The sequence below is a fragment of the Macaca mulatta genome, chromosome 14, assembly GCF_049350105.2.
Source record: "Macaca mulatta isolate MMU2019108-1 chromosome 14, T2T-MMU8v2.0, whole genome shotgun sequence".
Taxonomy (NCBI): Eukaryota; Metazoa; Chordata; class Mammalia; order Primates; family Cercopithecidae; genus Macaca; species Macaca mulatta.
The window spans coordinates 124,501,450-124,522,893 of record NC_133419.1 but is presented as its reverse complement, the minus strand read 5'-3'; the positions used below and the strand labels follow the sequence as shown (position 1 = coordinate 124,522,893).

The following is a 21,444-nucleotide window of genomic DNA, read 5'->3' as shown; positions in this document are numbered from 1 at the left end:
GACCTTTCTAGAGGTTGTAAATTCAAAGAATTCCAGAGACAGTACTTATAAAAGCAGCTGCTTCTTGATGGCATGGTCATGAAAGACAGCAAAGGATGAAAGGGCCACCACTGTTGCTCTTTCAGTTCCCTGATGCTATTGAACTCCTTTGATAGGTTAGATCTTAATAGCATTGAGGGGATACTAGAAGGAAGTTAAAAGAAAATCAAGTGTCAAAAGGATTAATTTAAATAATAAAAGGGCCGCTTGAGGATTTGGGAAATAAAGGTGCACACTGAAGGCACACAGTGCACACAGTAGGCACAGAAGCATAAAACCTGTGTGTTTAAAGATGGAGATAATATGTGGACGAGTGGAACAGAATATGGAGTCCAGAAAGAGACCTACGCATAGCAGTCTGTTGACTTTTAGCCAAAGTGCCAAGGCATTTTGAAGAAAAAAGTGTGATACTTTCAACAAATTATGCCTAAAAGTCTGTCTATCCCTGAGTAAGAACCAAACTTTGAATCAATTACTTCACTTTATATACAAAAATTAACTTAAATGAGATTATTGACCTAGATGTGAAAGCGAAAACTATTATATTTCTAGGACAAAAAAGTAGGAGAGAAGCTTTCGTAAACTTGGGGTCGATATAGATTTCTCAAGGAGGACAGAAAACATGAACCATAGAAATAGGTCAAAATTTGGACTTTAGCAAAATTGGAAATTTGTGCTCTTCCAGTGATATTAATAAGTAAATGAGTAAGCAAAAAACACACTAGATATAAATATTCGTAATGTATATATCCAATAAAGAACTGAATTAAAAAATTATAAAGATATACCACAATTTAATAATTAAAAACAACCCAATGAGAAATGGGCAGAAGATCTGAACACATGCTTCTCCAAGAAGGATATTTGAATCACCACCAGGAAGATGAAAAATTGTTCAACATTATTAACCATTACTGAAATATAAATTCACACATAATAAGACCACACACATATAATCAAATGACCAAAATTTAAAAACCTAAAATCAATACTATTGAGAATGTGGATCGATAAGAACTTTTATGCATTTCTGGTAGATATATAACATGGTACAGCCAGTTTGGAGAAAACTCGATTTTTTAAAATATTAAATATACATTTGTCATTCAAATTATCATTCAACTTTACAAATCTATTTTTTAATGTTTACCCAAGAGAGTTTAAATCATATGCCTAACAAATATTTGCAAATGAATCTATGTAGCAGTTTTATTAATAATATCCCCAAACTGGAAGCAATAGGTAATAGATTATGGCATATTTCCATTACTGATACACACAAATGCATAAATAAACAAAAAAATTAGGATAAACAAAACAAGTCAGACACAAGACAGTGTATACTGTAGGATCCCATTCATAGGAAACTCTAAAAAGGACAAATCTAATCCATAGTGAGAGAAAGCAGATCAGTAGCTATCTGGGGCTTCAGGTAACAGAGGACTGATGAGAAGGGACACGGTGGATTATATGTGGTACTGGAAAGGTTTTTACCTTGATTGTGGTGGTAGATACATAGGTACTTCCATTTGTTAAAACATACCAGACTGTGCACCTAAAATGGTTACAAATTGTACCTCAATAACGTTTTGCATTTTAAAAACAAATTCTTTCCCAATAAAGTTTTTAAAAGCAGGCAAAAAGTCAAACTACAAATTAAAAACAAAAAAGAGAAACTTATTTCTGAAGAGCCATGACAAAATAGCTGGTATAGACCTAACCTCCCTTTAAAACTGTATAAAATGTAGTCACACAGTATACAAATTACTAAAAGATATTCTAAAATTGAATAAAATAATCCTAGATAAAAGGATAGAAGTGCAAAATAAATCAGTCCATAAATACCACAGGAAAAGGTGAATACATACATAAACATACAAGAAGATCTTTGACTGTTGAAAGCCCCAACAGTAACATCTTGTCTGGTTTATAACATTGTTAGAAATTAAATAAAGGACAAAAGTATTTCTAAAAATATGTATAAAACCATTACATGGAACTAAAAGTAAAATTCTTGGATTATTCAGGATATGGTAAGGTACTAATGCAAATAGATTATAATGCATTGAAATGATATTGACTTTACCATAAAAATATAATAAAAAATAAAAATAGTTAAAAGTAATGAAAAATGAAATAAAGTAATCAAAATACTTGATTAATACATTAAATATTTTGAAAAATACAAAAGGATTGAGAAACATGAATAAAGAAAAAGGAATGTAATTTAAGAATAGAAAACCACAAAATATTAGACTATTACAGGTATAATAACGCACTACAAATAAAAGACAAATAAATAAAACAGACAGCTTATAAAAGAAGCAACATCTAATTATATCTGGTTTAAAAGAAATGACACTAAATACAAATACACACACATACACACACACACAGAAAGTTAAAGGGCAGAAAATTTATTCCAAGAAAATACTAGGAAAAAAACTAATATGACTTCATTATCAGCAAATAAAGTGTACTTTCAAGTAAGAAGTATTATCAGAAATATAAAGGACATTTTTAAAATGTCTACTCATAAAAAAGCTAAAAGGGTCAATTTATTTGAGGTGGGGTCCTACACGTTTATGGACTTTACCTTCATGAACCCCACTAATTCCTCCAGTTTCCTATCGTTAAAAGCTAAAAATAAATAAATAAAATAATTCCCTCTTGGCTCTGGTAGAGTTAGGGGATAGGTAATCATTGTGAAACATCCCCAGAGCTTCCTCTACAACAGATGTCTGTTCTCTGCGCAAAGGCTTTGTCAGATTCTTATCCCAAATGGGGGAAGGGCATTTCTCCTACTTGAGTTTGACTCTTATAGCCCTCCTGTCTTACTTAAAGGGGAAAACATGTTAAGCGGGTCAGTTTTAGAGGAATTAGATTGGGAATATTGAAAGTAGCTGGAGAGGAGAATGGGAGAAACAGGGAATTGGGATGGGAGGTACTTATGAAAACACTTGTGAAGGTCACAGTTCTAAAGACAGGCCAACTAAAAACACAAGCATTGAATCAGAAGTTTACAGGACAATGCTCCTCCCTCAGATCTTACAATCACACCATCAGGGCTCCAGTAAATAACAGTAAATAAAAGAGTTGAAAAACGGAAAGAGTTACTAGTCACAGACTCTCTTTGAGGACTAATACTTAAGGATACATAAAGTAAATGGGCAAGGCAAAACAAGATACTAGAGGAATTTGAAGCCTTTGGTCCCTACAAACATGAAACACAGTCCAACTTCTAGCCAGATTAGATTACCATAAATCTTCCTTCTAATTGTCTATTTATCTCAGTTCCTATTACCTGACACAACATGTCTAGATTTCAACAAAAAATTATAAGACATGCTAAAAGGTAAGAAAGAAAAGCACAGTCTACTGAAACTATAAAAATGCTAGAAAACCTCGGGAAAACTCTTCTGGACATTGGTCTAGGCAAAAAATTCATGACTAAGACCTCAAAAGCATGGGCAACAAAAACTAAAATTGACAAATAAGACTTATACTAAAAAGTTTCTGCACAGCAAAAGAAATAATCAACAGAAAGAACAGAATGCAAGAAAATATTTGCAAACTATGCATCCAATAGGGACGGATATCCAGAATTTACAAAGAACTAAAATTACTCAACAACTACAAAAAGCAAATTATCTCATTAAAAAGTTGGTAATGAACAGACATTTTTCAAAAGAAAACATGTAAGTGGTTAACAGGCACATAAAAAATGGCCAACATCAATAATCATCACAGAAATGCAAATTAAAGCCACAAAATCAGTCAGAATCACCATTATTAAAAAGATAAAAAATAACAGATGTTGGCAAGGCTATAGAGAAAAGGGAACACTTACACACTGTTGGTGGGAATGTAAATTAGTGCAACCTCTATGGAAAACAGTGTGGAGATTTCTCAAAGAACTAAAAATAGAACTACCATTTGATCTAGCAGTTCCACTACTGGGTATCTACCCAAAGGAAAAGAATTCATTATATCCAAAACATACCTGCCCCTGTATGTTTTTCACAGCACTATTCACAAGAGGTAAGATATGTAATCAACCTGTTTCCATCAATGAATGATTGGATAAAGAAAATGTGTATATATACACCATGAAATGCTATTTAGCCACAAAAAGGATAAAATTATTCCTTTTGCAGCAATATGGATAGAGCTCAAGACCATTATCTTTTTTTTTTTTTTTTTTTTGAGACAGAGTCTCGCTGCTCTGTCACCTAGGCTGGAGTGCAGAGGCACAATCTCGGCTCACTGCAAGCTCTGCCTCCTGGGTTCTTGCCATTTTCCTGCCTCAGCCTCCCGAGTAGCTGGGACTACAGGCACCCACCACCAGGCCCGGCTAATTTTTTGTATTTTTAGTAGAGACAGGGTTTCACCGTGTTAACCAGGTTGGTCTTGATCTCCTGACCTCGTGATCCGCCTGCCTCGGCCTCCCAAAGTCCTGGGATTACAGGAGTGAGCCGCTGTGCCCAGCCAAGGCCATTACCTTAAGTAAAACAAATTAGTCACAGAAAGACAAATACTACATGTTCTTAATTATACGTGGGAGCTAAACATTGTGTACACGAGAATGTAGAGGGTGGAATAATAGATAACTGAGACTCAAAAGGGTGGAGAGATGAGGGGGGTGAGTGACAATAAGTTATTTAATGGCTACAATATACATTTTTCTGGTGGTAGACACCCTAGAAGCCCTGATTTCACCACTATGCAATCTATCCACGTGACAAAATTACGCTTGTAGTCCATAAATTTATATAAATAAAATTCTTAAAAAAAGAAAAACAGCCTAATCTAAAGAGATAAAACAATCATCAGAAACAGTTCCACATATGACATAGATGTTAGAATTATCAGAGAGGGAGTATAAAATACGTCAAAAAGTCTAATAGAAAAAATAAAAGTCATAAAAGAACAGATGGGTAATGTGAGCAGAGAGTTGAAAACTCTAAGAATCAAAAGGAAATGCTAAAGATAGAAAACACTGTAACAGAAGGGAAAAACTCCGTCATGGTCTCGAGATTTCTCCTATTTGTCAACAAGTCTTAGTTAAGTTTAAAATCATGCCAGCTGGATAGAAATTGACTTGTAATGGCAACAAATTCTTGGAGTCTACCATGAACGTTTCTGAACACAAGAAAAGTGTATCAGCAATCCCTGTGTATTGCATTCTAAGTGCTAAACAGAACTTAGAATGGCCTTTGTCAAATGATTACAGCATTGTTCTTGCATGTTGATTTTTAGAGCTTCATGTACCTGTAAATGGCTCAACACACTTCATTAATCCTTTGAAATACTCTAAGACCACAAAATCAAACATGTGAACATATAACTAGCCAGGGGGCTGCCTTTAGAGGAGTAATAGAAAGTCTCATATGTCTTATCTATTAATATTTCACTTCAGCAGAGTCTCTCTTTTCTATTTGTATCTAATGATTCTAAGTGCTGTCATCAATATATCTGACCACTCCTGACTTGTGGCTGCACAAATCTCAATCAAGTGTTCAAAATTCCATTATGGCTTTCCACTGCTTCCACTGACCGTGGATGCATTAGATGGATAAGGTGATATTGAACCTTTAGGGTTTCACGAATGTCCTTTTTGATTTAGTAGGAATGGTCCCTGGTTATTTTGATAGTATGGATGCCCTAAATCTGAAAATAAAGTCCATTAAAATATTTTGCCAATGATAACTTTGAATTAGGGTATGATAACAATTGTCTTGAAAATGTCCCCCTATTTTACCCTTTAAGGAAGAGATATCTTTTTTACTTTTAGATTTTAAACAATGTTTCCCACTGTGTGAGAAAAATTTAGTTACACTGTAAACATCTTAATGCAGTCAGTGTAAAACTCCCTCCTCTCTACCTGCAGAGACATGGAGGTCCTGGCCAAAATGTATGCATTGGATGAACATTGAGATTATGAAGAAATAAAAGAACATGTGCAAAGCTTTGGTTTTAGCATCTTCTGCTCAATTTTCCTCTTGTTAGAATTCAGATTCAAATACAGGAAGATTTGGCATGGAAAATGAAAGCTCCGTGAACCTGGGGTACACCTCAAAACAAATGAACTTTAATCAAGTTTATATTATTTATAGTGTACATATTAATTATAATAAATTATTTAATCAGGGAGGGCCTTTGTTATTTGTATGTGTAATTCTCTGAACCTTCAGATAGTGGTTCACTCCGTTACTTAATCTGTGTTAGATGACACGTGGTTTACTATAGTGCCTCACATACACTTTATGACACTTTGAAGTCCATCTGTTCACTTATGTGCTTTGCACTGGACTCTAGAGTTCTGGAACATAAATCATGTCTTGAAGTTCTGTATCTTCTATGCCAGAAACATAGTAGTCAATCTAATTGAAATGGTTGAAGGAATGATTGCATTGATTAATTAATTGAGAAAAAAGGACTGAACTGATAAACAAGTATCAGCTTTGGGATGGTGATAAAAATTACCCTATTCATTTAGAATTTGAACCAGATTCTTCTTAGGTATTAGCTATTTACCTTTTATAATTTAAACTCTTTTCAACTACTAATTAAAGCAGAAAAATGTAGCTCCAGGGAATCAATCAGATACATCATTTCCACATCCATACAATATTTTAGAAATACAAGTTAACAGAGAAATGACACCACTAATAATGAACCTCTGTGGATAACCTCTCAGTTCAGAGCTGCTATTTTGAGGAAAAACCCAAGAGAATACATCAAAACATAGTATAATGTGGTGAAATATTTGCTGAGTTTTTTCATACCCTATATGAAATGCAAACATCAATTTTGATTCCTTTGTTTCTTTTTCTCTTTAGAAAATAGTACTAATGGATCTGAGAGCATAATAATAATGCAATAAAGTATTTATAAAATGACATTGCCCTAATTATTATTTAATAATGTAAAAGATTCATTATTGAAGTATTAACATTAGCTCTTCTTTTCTAGAGCTTTTACTAATGTTTCATGGCATCCCACCACCCTTGTCCTCTTCTTTATCCTTTCTCTTACCCCTTTTCCCATTGCCTGAAGAAGAAATGTCTGAGGGAGGATTATAGGCAGGGCCTCCAAGTTTCAGGGTATCTTTTATTAGGTTTATCATGGCATATAAAAGACAAATAATGGAGCTGCAGAGGAGAAAATAAAAGGTTTTGTTTTAGACATGTGGAGTGTGAAGCAATAGCATTATACCCAATGGAAATATCTAGCAAACTAAAACTATTATGAATTCAAATCATGAAAGTCGGAACTTGGTGGAAAAAAAGGAAGTCATCTGTTTTGGAGCGATATCTAATGTAATGAGTGAGGATCAGAAGGTGGGTCCCTGAGAAAGTAAGTAAACATTTATGGAGATGAAAGGGGTCAGAAGTCAGAGAAATGTTCTAGAAAAAACAGACAGAGATTCATATAAATTAATTACTATAGCACTAATACAGAATTTTTCTTTGAGGAGTCTGAAGCTTAATGTGGAGCACATATGAAAGCAGACGGGATGATGCAGTCTAATGAGGTATTTAGAATTGAAGTCAGGTGGAGCTAGAAGAGTGGATAAGATGCCTTTTATATTATATGGGGAAAAGGTAATTTAAAAATCCACCTTGATATATAAAATATATGTAGCTATAGAAAAATAAGTGCTTTGTTATGTCTATGATTCTTGATATTTATTAATCTTGCCCTCTCCCTCCCCCCTAAAACAGAAAGTTCTTGAATTTGTGATAACAATGTAGCATAGAGGTTAACACCTTGGATCTTGGTGCCAGATAGTCTGGAATTAAACTTTGACTATATTCCTCACTAATCGTGTGAATTTGGATAACAGTGTTATCTTCTAGGTTCTTGTAGTGATTAAACTGATATAATCCTTATAAAATGTCTAGCATTCACAAGCTTAACACTGTTTACTATTTTACCGCTTATTTAAGCTAGAATAATTACATTTAGCATGATTAAGTGGGACTGTATCAAACTAAAAAGTTTCTTCACAGCAAAGGAAATAATCAAGAAAATGAAAAGGCAGCCTACAAAGTGGGAAAAAGTATTGAGAAACTATGTGTTTGATAAAAGATTAATATTCAAAATATGTAAAGAACTCACAAACTCAGTAGAAAAAGGAAAACAAATAAATAAAACAAAAACAAATAACCTAAACACAAAATGGGCAAAGGAGTTAGATAGACTTTTTTTCCAAAGAAAACATACAAATGGCCAAAAGGTATATGAAAAGATGCTCAACATCATTAATCATCACAGAAGTACAAACCAAAATTATAATGAAATGTCACCTCACACCTATCAGGATGGCTCTTATTAAAAAGTCGAAAGATAATACATGTTGGCAAAGATGTAGGAAAAAAAGAGAATCTTTGTATATTGCTTGTAGCAATGAAAAATTGGCACAGCCATTACAGAAAGCAGTATGGATGTTCCTCAAAAAATTAAAAATGGAATTGCCATATTTTACAGGAATTCCACTTCTGGGTATATATCCAAAAGAAAACAAATCATTATGTTGAAGCGATGTCTGTACTTTCATGTTCATTTTGGAATTATTAACAATAGCCAAGATATGGAAATAAACTAAGTGGCCATAAACAGATTAATAGATAAAGAAAATGTGGTACTCATATACATACATTATTATGCCTTAAAAAAAGGAAATTCTGTCATTTGAGGCAACATGGATGAACCTGGAGGACATTAAGCTTAGTGAAATAAGCCAGATATAGAAAGACAAATACTGTATGATCTCACTTATACATGGAATATGTACAAGGGGATTCTCCTGCCTCAGCCTCCTGAGTAGTTGGGATTACAGGCGCGTGCCACTACGTCTAGCTAAGTTTTATATTTTTAGCACAGACAGAATTTCACCATATTAGTCAGGCTGGTCTCGAACTCCTGACCTCATGATCCGCCTGCCTCGACCTCCCAAAGTTCTGGGATTACAGGCATGAGCCACCATGCCGTACCTATTTTTCTACTTTCTAAACAGCAAACACAATTTGTCCTACTCTGTAGTGTGGGACATCCCTGCCCTGGAGCAGGTGCAACTGGAGTTTGGTGCGACTGAATTTCCAAGACACTAAGAGCGTTGTGAAAGGAGCTATCTGGACAGCATGACCAGCCACGACTGTCTGCAGGAAGAGGACTCAGCGTCCCTGCTTTGTGCTAACTATAGGTATCTGGTTAGGTAGAACAGGGAATTCAAAGTCAGAATATATGAGTGCAACTCGAGGTATGTGCTGTTAACTTCCTCCTGAAAAAATTTGAAGGGCTCTTGCAAGATGGCAATGGCCCTAGTTATTGAAAGGCACACGTTAGTGCCAGAGCTGGTCCTAGCAGTCCTGCTTAAATGATAAAAGGCTGATGGGAAGATTAAGACTTTTTTAACGCAAGAGCGATAACCAGGGACAAGATATGCTGGGAAGGAGAATTAACACTTTGAAACCCACTTTCACAAGCAAGCACACGTGCGAGCACACACACACAAAGGCACAAGTGCAAAAAATATTAAGAAGGCATTTGCACAGCCGCAGCCGTGAGTAAATGACCTCTGATATTTGTTGCTCTCATTGAACAATATCCCTATGATTTCAGATTCCTTGGTTTGTGTGCATAAGAAATAAACCAAAATATTTAAACATATTACCAACTAGGACATATGAATAACTCAACCTGGTATCCGAGATTAAATTGGAATATTTATTTTTGTAAAAGGGGAAAATTAGCCTATTGCAGGAAACAAGTCCATATTCAGAATATATGCACATTCATCATAACTAAAAGAAATCTAATTGTGACTTTACAATTCCTTAGAAATCTCTGTGAAGCAAATATTCCTGAGCCAGTAGTTTTGAATAATGTTTAACACTCAGAATGGGGTATTCATGCAATAAAATTCATGTTAATAATGAATTTTAGTGTTAATTTTGAAAAAATGAGGGTATTTATTCCCTAGTGTTTATTTGCTCTGAGAATGTGCTACTTTGTATTTCAGCTTCAACAGAGCTTTCTTCACCTCCTTGTTCCTCAGGGTGTACACAACAGGGTTGAGAAGGGGCGTCAGCACAGTGTAGAAAACAGCCACAACCCCATCCACAGCTTTCCTGGAGCCTGGTCTCAGGTAAATGAAAAGACCAGGACCAAAGAAGCAAAGGACCACGATGCAGTGGGAGGCACAGGTCTGAAAGGCTCTGCATCTCCCTTCTGAGGTGTGGATCCGAAGGATGGAATAGATAATGGACACGTAGGACACCACTATCAGAAGAAAGCAGCCCGAGGCCACTATTCCAACAGTCACAAAAATGACAATCTCAATGGCTGTGGTGTCTGCACAGGCCAGTTTCAGGATGGGCGGTGCATCACACAAATAGTGCTGGATCTGGTTGGGTCCACAGTAGGGCAAATGGAAAGTCAATATGGTCTGGACAGCAGAGTGCAGAGAGCCACTGAGCCAAGTGCTGGTGGCCAGGAGAGCACACGAGCACCCGCTCATCATGCTGGTGTACCTGAGCGGGTAACTGATGGCCAGGTAGCGATCATAGGACATGACCATGTAGAGGAAACACTCGGTGCTCCCCAGGAAGTGAAAGAAATAGAGCTGAGCCACACAGCTGTGGAAGGAGATAGCCCTGCTGCTTGGGGACACCAAGCTCATCAGCATTTTGGGCACCGTGACAGTGGAGAACCACATGTCAATGAAGGACAGGTTGGTGAGGAAGGAGTACATGGGGGTGTGGAGGTGAGAATCCACCCTGATCGCCAGCAGGATGAGGAGGTTCCCCAGCACAGTGAGCACATAAACCACCAGGAAGATTCCAAAGAGTGGGGCGTCCAGTGCTGGGGCATGGGGAAGGCCCGTGAGAATGAATGCTGTCATGAGGCTGGCGTTGGACATTTCTTCTCACCCTTGGTTTCTCTCCTTCTGGGGATATAAAGAGCACGCAGCATTTAGCACTTAATTGAGAAATGAGAATCCATTCTCTACGTGGAAACTGCATCAACCAGGTAGATAATTCTGGAGTTATCGTGGACTTTGCTTGTTACAAAACTTCCTTTATAAACCAATAAAGTGATTTCCTAGTCTCTCTCTCTGTCTCACATATGCACACACAGAGACACATGTGGAAGAAATTAGGAGAAACACATTATCTTATATTTCGATAGGTGTATAAATTACCACAAACTTAACTGGCATAAAACATGCAAATGTATTGTATCGCCCAGGTCAGCTGGGCCCTCTGTTTAGCTCTCATCAGGTTTTAATCAACATATCACCAAGGGCTGCAATCTCATCTGGGGCTGGGGATCATTCTCCAAGCTTCTTGTGGTTGTTGGCACAATTCAGTTTCTTGCAGTTTAGGACTCAGATCACAGTTTTCTTGCTGTTTGTTGGCAGGACATATAACTCTCAACTTACTGACGTCACCCAAGGTCCAAGAAAGTCCTAGCTACTTGGCCTTCTTAAAACACCACAGGTGTCTTCTTCAAAACCAATGAGATAAACTCTCTCCAGTTTGCTATGACAAACTATTACATAATGTTATGTAATGCAGTCACAGGGGTGATATTCCATCGTATTAACAGGTCCCAGGCATACTCAAAGGATGGTTATTAAACAGAAAGTATATACTAGAGGGCAGGAATCTTGAAGGCTACTGCAAATTCTACCTACCACATTCAGTTTTGCTTCCTTGCTCATGAGAAAACTTAAAAAAAAAAAAAAACAAAAAAAAAAAAACAAAAAAAAAACACCAAGAATTTAATTGCTAGTGGCTGGGAATATTTGAAAACTGAACAGTACAGCTAAATCATTTTCTAGTTTCCTCGTATGTTATTTGACATTACTAACATCACCTACCTCACTGAGAAGTTATAAGCATTAAATAAGATGATACATATAAAGTACTAAGTACTGTGACTGGCAGGAAATAACTGCTCAGTAAATGACAGTGAGTCTTACCATATTGTGCCTTGCAGCAGTATTACAGAATTTCCAGTTTTGATCTTAGGGAGAAAGAGAGTACATATATTCTTTTAGTGTTTTCAGAGAGTCCTTCTGAATCTAAGAGCAAGGTCTTTGTGGACGATTTTATGCCTGATACTGTTACTAATGTCCTCACTACTGCCTGCCCTTAAAGGGCTCCTCTCAGAGCAGGTAAGAATCTCAGCGCAACTCCATAATGGGATTCCCACGACCTCCCAAATGATCCAGAGAGCACCAAGCCTCATGCATGACTGCCGCCTGCCCCCATTTCTGTTACCCTAGAACACTTCCTATGCGGTTCTGAGAACATGGCATTCATACATGCTCTGCCGAACACAATCTACTGGGTAGGGGCCAGCTGTCTTTCATACTTCTTCTACCCTAGGTTTCTAAATATACTCTAATATTGGCTTTGTTAGATATTATGTGTTGCCTCCACCATCTTCCTTTACTCCTCATTCTCATAAACCCAGGTGATGAATGATCTCACAAGGAAGACAGTTCCATCAAGTCTGTGCATCTTAATTAAGACCTAGAACCTGAGACAGGAAAAATGGGACCAATGCAAGAAGAGGGGCCTATGTCACCTTGATGTCAAGAGAAGCTGGGATTCTGTGTAATGGAAATTGGGGCCAAAATAAGGTTCTTTGCTTAATACTAATATTAATACAAAATGTTGTCTTAGTTCAGGATTCTTACTAATTGTTCAGTGGGCAGACACTATGAAACTTGTTCACCAGTGTGAGAAGAGCCGTGATCTCTGCTCTTCAGAAATCCCAGAGAAGATACCTCCAGGGAATGTGGCTTAAGCTACTTCAAACAAAAGTTTTTGAAATATGTAAATAAATAGCAGAAAGGAGATTACTGCAGTCACCAATATGGATATCAGAACTTTTTTTTTTTTTTTTTTTTTTTTTTTGAGACGGAGTCTTGCTCTGTCACCCAGGCTGGAGTGCAGTGGCCGGATCTCAGCTCACTGCAAGCTCCGCCTCCCGGGTTTACGCCATTCTCCTGCCTCAGCCTCCCGAGTAGCTGGGACTACAGGCGCCCGCCTCCTCGCCCGGCTAGTTTTTTTGTATTTTTTAGTAGAGACGGGGTTTCACCGTGTTAGCCGGGATGGTCTCTCGATCTCCTGACCTCGTGATCCGCCCGTCTCGGCCTCCCAAAGTGCTGGGATTACAGGCTTGAGCCACCGCGCCCGGCCAGAACTTTTAAAATAGAACCAAGATACTCTGAAATTTCTACTGCACCAGGAGGAACAATTCCCAGAATAGCTTCATGATCAGATTTGATGAAATGTGAAAATCCTCATCCAATGAAGTCCAAGGTAGCCTGAGACCTAAAGCAAGAGTCTCAATCTGCAGGGTCAATGTTTGAGCTGCATATTAGCATATAGAAGTATACATAGCAACTTTGTCTCTATATGTATCCCATCAATTATTATCTTTCTATGTACCTAACTGCTTTTATAACAAAGTCTTAACAATTCTCGAGTATCTTAGGTCTGAATGGAAGTTTGAGATAAAGTAAAGAAGAAAAGCAGGAGAAAATAAGTTAAATCTACATTTCTAAGAACTCATCTTACAGTATGTGATTCATTTCAATAGTAAAACTCATCTGAGTTTTTGCCTCAGTTTGTCACTTTCCACGTGCTGTGTACAGGTGCTAAGTTTGCAAGATACCACTCAAAGAACAGATACAGTGTTAAGGAGGAGTGGTCTTTTTCTATTTAGGGACCAAACTAGTTAAAGTGCAGGGAATGGAAATGAATATGGGTAGAAACTTAGGTTGATTTATGCCTCAGAGGATAGGATTCCTCTTCAGCTTTTAGGTTCCCTTGATGTGTACAAAACCAACAGGAAGAGATCAATGAAAGGTTCTTCATAAGCATGCATGCATTTCCTTAGAGTTTTTTATTTAGCCTCCTGAGACGAGCCCATGTCTTCCTGGAACCAATATTTGTACCTTAGAGGAAATAACTGACTTACCCTTTTCTCTCACCAGTGACTGAGAGACACTCACAACTGCTTGCTCTCAATTCAGAATTTTCCATAATCTATAATGGTCCTCACTTGTTGGCGCTCTCCAACTCAGCATCACTCACTCACTCACTGTCTATGGTGGTTTTAATCATCCAAATTCCCCAGCTTTTTCTGTTGTTTACAGTTTCAGGGTGGCTTTTCCCCAGAGATCTACCTATCTAACATAACTATATCCCAATTGTATAAATAATCATTAGATATTATTGCTGTCATAATTTTCATTGCTTTCACAAGCATGAGTAAACAATTTTTATATTTCATGCTTACGTCTCCTTTTGTAAATTAACTTTTTAGAATCTTTATTCATTGTTTTTTTTTGTGGTAATAGTCTTTATCTTATTGACTTATCTGAAGTTTTACAAATTGAAAACACTATTTTTTTTTATTGTAAGGTAAAATGTACTTTGAAGTTTATCATCACTTAAATACTTTTTAAGTTTGCATAGATATTTTTACTGTTCTAGGAAATTTTATAAATTGATTCTAATATGTTTTCTGATATTGGTATTTTGCTTTAAAGGAATGTTCTTGGTCAAGTGCGGTGGCTCACGCCTGTAATCCCAGTACATTTGGAGCCAAGGCAGGTGGATCGCTTAAGCCCAGGAGTTGGAGACCAGCATGGGCAACATGGTGAAACCCTGTCTCTACAAAAACTACACAAATTAACCAAGTATGGTGGTGGGTGCCTGTAGTCCCAGCTACTCAGGAGTCTGAGGTGGGAGGATCACTTGAGCCTGGGAGGCCAAGGTTGCAGTGAGTTGAGGTGACACCACAGCACTCCAGCCTGCACAACAGAGTCAGACCCTGTCAAAATAAAAAATAAAAATAAAAAAATGGAGACCATTTTCTTATACACAAGTTTATCAGTATTCACTTATGTAATATTTAATGTTTTAAGTTTTTTCCTTCATTTAAATCTTTACTTCATCTAAAATTAATTTTACTTTATATGTGACATAAGGATGTTTTTATTTTCTATATAATTTGGGATTATAGCTGTAATTACGTCATTAACTGAAATTTTTTTTTAAGGAATTTGGTTTAAGTTCCCAATTATTTTTGTATTCTCTTTTACACTCTATATATTAACCTCTAGTTTTATTATATTATCATCAAAGAAAATGAGTGGCAAAATTTCTATTTCAAAATGTAATAACTTTAGTCTCATGTATTATTTTTGTGATTAGCTTCCTCTGTTTGTTTCTTTTCTTTAAGAATATGTTTTTAATTACTTTTTTTCCAAGAGGGTTTTGCACTCCTATAAAATCTCTTACATAAATAAGTGTCAGACAGTCCACCACATTCATATCTCCTATCTACTATAATTGAGTCTTTTATGTGTCTAGTATGACACAGGGTCAAGACTAATTTTTTTATTCTGAATACTCAGATACCTGAACATAATTTATTGAAGAAAGCAATCTTGCTTTATTGCTCGGCAGTGTTATCTTCGTCATACAAATATGTATCAGTCTATTTCTGTATGCTGTATTACAATTTTCTATTTGTCTAACCCCGTACAAATACGACACTCCTGAGATACCGTAGCTTTGTCACAAGTTTTGATAACTAGTGTTGTCAATATTTCAGTTAAGTTTTATGTCTTCAAGATAATATTGACCATTTGGGGACTTATTCAATCCACACTTTAGGATCCACACGTCCATTGCTGTAAAATCAGATGCTGGGATTTTACTTGGAATAGTATTGAATGTATAGATCTATTTGAATAGAATTGGAATTTTAAAAATATGAGTCTCTGTGTGCCCGTTGTAATCTTAAATTCGTTCAGGAAATGTTATATTTATCTGAAAATATTTTATTTCTATTGTCGTGGTCTTACACATGTTACTTAAAATTAAATTCAGCTCTGGGTTTCTCATCCTTAGCACTATCAACATTTTGGCCATGATAAGCTTTGTTGTGAGGGTCTCTCCTGTGCACTGTGGAATGTTTAATGCCCCTGACCTCTAGTCACTAGATGCCAGCGCCTGTGACAAGCAAGAATATTTCCAGACATTACCAAATGTACTGGGGGACAAAACAGCCCCAAGTGATCTAGATATTTAAGAGATTTAATGTTTTATATTGAATCTTAACAAACATAAAAAAATGGGTGTTTGTGATAAGTACATAAACTATTATATATGTAGCTGTAGATCATACATTATCATTGCTGGATGATAATCTATTCTGTGAACACACAATTTCTATTTGATTCACTGATAATATTTAAATATTAATAGCTTGCTATTTTTGCCCATTAAAAATAGTGTTTCTAGAAATGTTTTCAGATACATATATGTAAATAGACAGATACATATGCATACATAAATATGTGAAAACCTGTATGTTCAATAGGCTAAATGTTGCATACTTTCTTTTGTATACATGTTTGGATTTGTATATACAAATACATTAAAACCAAAAAGAAATTTGAACAGCTACAACCACAATTAGAAAAATGACCTCAAATATTTGTTGCTATTTTTGAACAATGTCTCCATAATGGTAAATTGTTAAGTTTGTGTGCACAAGAAATCAAACAAAACACAAAAGCTTTTTATCAAGTTGTAAACATGAATGACTCGACCATCTATCTTGGAGATTCGATTAAAATATTTTTTTAAATTAATATGAACCTATTGATGAGAAATGAATCAATAAATCAGAATATAAGCATATTCCTCATAAATACAAGTCTAGCTGTGATGTTAAAACTCTCTTAGAAAATTTGTGGAAGAATTATAACTGTGCAGGTGTTTTGGAATAATGTTTAACACTGAGAACTATACATATAATCAATTTCACATGAATAACTAAATTATATTACTATTTTAAAACAAACTAGTGTATCTACTTCCTAGTATCTATTCTTCCTGAGAATATGCTACTTTGTCTCTCAGTTTCAACACAGCTTTCTTCACTTCCTTGTTCCTCAGGGTGTACACTACAGGGTTGAGAAGTGGTGTTAGCACAGTGTAGAAAACGGCCACAACTCCATCCATGACGTCCCTGGAACCTGGTCTCAGGTAAATGACAACACAGGGAACAAAAAAGCAAAGGACCACGATACAGTGGGAGGCACAGGTCTGAAAGGCTCTGAGTCTCCCCTCTGAGGTGCGGATCCGCAGGATGGAACAGACAAGGGACACATAGGACAGCACTATCAGGAGAAAGCAGCCCAAGGCCACTACCCCAATATTCACAAAGATAACCATCTCATTGGCTGAGGTGTCTGCACAAGCCAGTTTCAGGATGGGCGGTGCATCACAGAAGTAGTGCTGGATCCGGTTGGGTCCACAGTAGGGCAAATGGAAAGTCAATATGGTCTGGACAGCAGAGTGCAGGGAGCCACTGAGCCAAGTGCTGGTGGCCAAGAGGGCACACCTGCTCCCACTCATCATGCGGGTGTACCTGAGCGGGTAACTGATGGCCAGGTAGCGATCATAGGACATGACCGTGTAGAGGAAACACTCGGTGCTCCCCAGGAAGTGGAAAAAGTAGAGTTGAGCCACACAGCTGTGGAAGGAGATAGTCCTCCCGCTTGGAGACACCAAGCTCATCAGCATTTTGGGCACCGTGACAGTGGAGAACCACATGTCAATGAAGGACAGGTTGGTGAGGAAGGAGTACATGGGGGTGTGGAGGTGAGAATCCACCCTGATCGCCAGCAGGATGAGGAGGTTCCCCAGCACAGTGAGCACATAAACCACCAGGAAGATTCCAAAGAGTGGGGCGTCCAGTGCTGGGGCATGGGGAAGGCCCATGAGGATGAACTCAGTCACGAGGCTGGTGTTAGACATTTCTCCTCACCCTTGGTCTCTCACCCTTTGGGGATATAAAGAGCACCCAGCATTTACCAGTTAATTGATAACTGAGAATCCATTCTCTATGTGAACACCAGGTAGATAATTTGGAGTTTTCCTGGACTTTGCTTTTTACAAAGCTTCCTTCATAAAGCTAATGAAGTGGTTTCCTAGTTTCTCTCTCTCTCTCTCTCTCTTTCTCTCTCTCTCTCTCTCTCTGTGTGTGTGTGTGTATGTGTGTGTCACATGTCACACACATGTCACACACACATACACACAGAGAGAGAGAGAGACACGTGCAGAATAAATTAGAAGAAACACATTGTCTAGATTTCAATGGGTGTATAAATTACCACAAACTTACTGGCATAAAACATGCAAATTTATTGTCTCACCTTCTCTGTGGGTCAGGGTCAGGTCAGCTGGGTTCCTCGTTCAGGGTCTCACCAGGTTTTAATCAACGTATCACCAGGGGCTGCAATCTCATCTGAGTCTGGGGATCATCTTCCAACCTTAAGGGAGTTGTGTGCATGATTCAATTCCTTGTAGTTTTAGGCCTGAGGTCCCAGTTTTCTTGCTGTTTGTTGGCAGGACATATCACTGTCAGCTTATAGTGGTCACCCTAGGTCCTAGAAAGTCCTAGCTACTTGGTCTTCTTAGAACACGACAGGCTACTTCTTTGAAACCAACAAGATAAACTCTCTCCAGTTTGCTATAACAAAATGTTATATAATGTTATGTAATGCAGTCAAAGGGGTGATATCTCATCTTATTAACAGGTCCCAGGCATACTCAAAAAAGGTTATTAAATAGAAAGTGTATACCAATGGGCAAGAGTCTTGAAGGCTGCTTGGAATTCTACCCACCACATTCTATTTTTGCTGCTTGCTCATGGGAAAACTTAAAAAAAAAAAAAACACGAAGAATTTAATCATTAGTAGCAAGGAATATTTGAAAACTGAACAGTACAAGTAAATCATTTTCTAGTTTCCTCTTATGTTATTTGGCATTACTAACATCACCTGCCTCACTGAGAAATTATAAGCATTAAATAAGATGATACATTTAAAGCACGAAGTACTGTGACTGGCAGGTAGTAACTGCTCAATAAATGACAGTGAGTCTTACCACATTGTGCCTTGCGGCAGTATTACAGAATTGCTGTTTTTGATCTTAGAGAGAAAGAGAGTACATATATTCTTTTAGTGTTTTCAGAGCATCCTTCTGAATCTAAGAGCTAGGTCTTCTTGTACTATCGTATGCCTGATACTGTTATTGATGTCCTCACTGCTGCCTGCTTTTAAAGGGCTTCTCCTAGGTCTCTCAGAGCAGGTAAGAATCTCAGCATAACTCTGTAGTGGGATTCCCACATCCTCCCACCTCCCAAATGATCCAGAGAGCACCAAGCTTCATGCATGACTTTCCCCACCCCCATTTCTGTTACCCTAGAACACTTCCTATGTGATTCTGAGAACATGGCATTCATATGTGCTCTCCCAAACACAACCTACTGGGTAGGTGCCAGCTGTCTTGCGTACTCCTCCTACCCTAGGTTTCTAAATATATTCCAACATTAACTTTGTCAGATATCACATGTTGGCCCCCCACCATCTTCCTCTACTCCTCATTCTCACAAATCCAGGTAATGAATGATCTCACAAAAGAAGACCATTCCATCAAGTCTGTGCCTCTTAATTAAGACCTAGAACATGAGACAGGAAAAAATGGGACCAATGCAAGAAGAGGGGCCTATGTCACCTTGATGTCAAGAGAAGCTGGGATTCTGTATAATGGAAATTGAGGCAGAAGTAAAATTTTTTACTTCATACAAAATGTTGTATTAGTTCAGGATTCTTACTGATTGTTCAGTAGGAGAACACTATGAAACTTGTTCATCAATATAAGAGAAACTATAGCCTCTGCTCTTCTCAAAGCCCAGAGGAAATACCTCCAGGGAATATGGCTTAAGCTACATTAAAATAAGGTTTGTCAAATATGTAAATAAATAGCAGAAAGGAGGCTCCTGTAATCACCAGCATGCATATCAGAACTTTTAAAATGGAACCAGCATTACTTTGAAATTTCTACTGTACCAAGAGGACCAATCCGCAGCAGAGCTTCATGATCGGTTTTGATGGAATGTGAAAATGCTCATCCCATGAAGTCTAACGTAGCCTGAGATCTAAAGCAAGAGTTTCAATCCACAGGGTCAATGTTTGACTTGAATATTGGTGTATAGTAGTATATGTAGTGACTTTGTCTCTATCCATCTGTCTATCTAACTATCTAACTGATTTTATAACAAAGTCTTAACAATTCTCTAATTGTCTGAATGGAAGTTTGAGATAAAAGAGGGAAAGCGAGAAAAGAAGTTAAATCTACATTTCTAAGAACTCACCTTATAGTATGTGATTCATTTCAATAGTAAAACTCATCTGAGTTTTTGCCCCAGTTTGTCACTTTCCATATGCTGGGTACAGGTGCCAAGTTTGCAAGATACCACTCAAAGAACAGATACATGGTGTTAAGAAAGAGTGGTCCCTTTCTATTCAAGGACCAAACTCGTGGAAGTGCAGGGAATGCAAATGAACATGGGTAGGAACTTAACTTGATTTATGTCTCAGAAGATGGAATTGCTCTTGGGATTTTGAGTTCCCTTGATGAGCACAAAACAACAGGAAGAGACCGATGGAAAGTTCCTCAGAAGCATGCATGCATTTCCTTAGTGCTTCTTATTTGAACCCTCCTGAGAAGAGCCCAGCGTCTTTCTGGAACCCATATTTATACATATGAAGAAAGAAGGAGGACTGACTTATTCTTTTCCCTCACCAGTAATTGAGAGACACTCCCAACTGCTCACTCTCAACTCAAAATTTTCCATGATCCATAACGATCCTGGAAAATTTGTTGGTGCTCTCCAGTTCAGCCTCACTGTCTCATTCACCATCTTTGCGTGGTGGTTCAAAAGATCCAAATTCCCGAACTTTTTCTGTTGTTTACAGTTCCAGGGTGGCTTTTCCCCAGAGATCTACCTACCTAACATAATTATATCCCAATTGTGTAGTAATCATGAGATATTATAGCTGTCATAATTTTCATTGCTTTTACAAGCCTGAATAAACACTTTTGATATTTCATGTGCACATCTCCTTTTGAAGATTAACTTTTTAGAATCTTTATTCGTTGCTTTTTTTGTGGTAATAGTTTTTATCTTATTGATTTATCTGAAGTTTTACAAATTGAAAACATTAATTTGTGTTTCACTGTAAGGTAAAATGTACTTTCAAATTTATCACCATTTAAATATTTTTAAATTTGTATAGATATGTTTACTGTTCTAGGAAATTTTATAAATTAATTTACTATGTTTTCTGATGTCAGCATTTTAGTAGGATTTTATTGGCCAATCTTGGTGGCTCACACCTATAATCCCAGCACTTTGGGAGGCCAAGGCAGGCAGATCACTTGAGCCCATGAGTTGGAGACCAACCTGGGCTCCAACATGGTGAAACCCTGTCTCTACAAAAAATACAAAAAT

The 21,444-nt window shown here is 37.2% G+C and overlaps 2 protein-coding genes across 2 annotated transcripts; both read right to left on the bottom strand.

The window, feature by feature from the left end:
* Window positions 1–9,143: 9,143 nt before the first annotated feature.
* Window positions 9,144–11,984, bottom strand: LOC709651 (olfactory receptor 10G8). Its single transcript, XM_028834115.2, has one exon. It carries the CDS (start codon window positions 10,964–10,966, stop codon window positions 10,031–10,033), a length of 936 nt encoding a protein of 311 aa, XP_028689948.2. The 5' UTR covers window positions 10,967–11,984; the 3' UTR covers window positions 9,144–10,030.
* Window positions 11,985–16,967: 4,983 nt separating this feature from the next.
* OR10G9 (olfactory receptor, family 10, subfamily G, member 9) lies at window positions 16,968–17,903 on the bottom strand. Its single transcript, NM_001194430.2, is given in 1 exon segment — window positions 16,968–17,903. A coding segment is annotated over 1 exon segment (936 nt).
* Window positions 17,904–21,444: the final 3,541 nt, after the last annotated feature.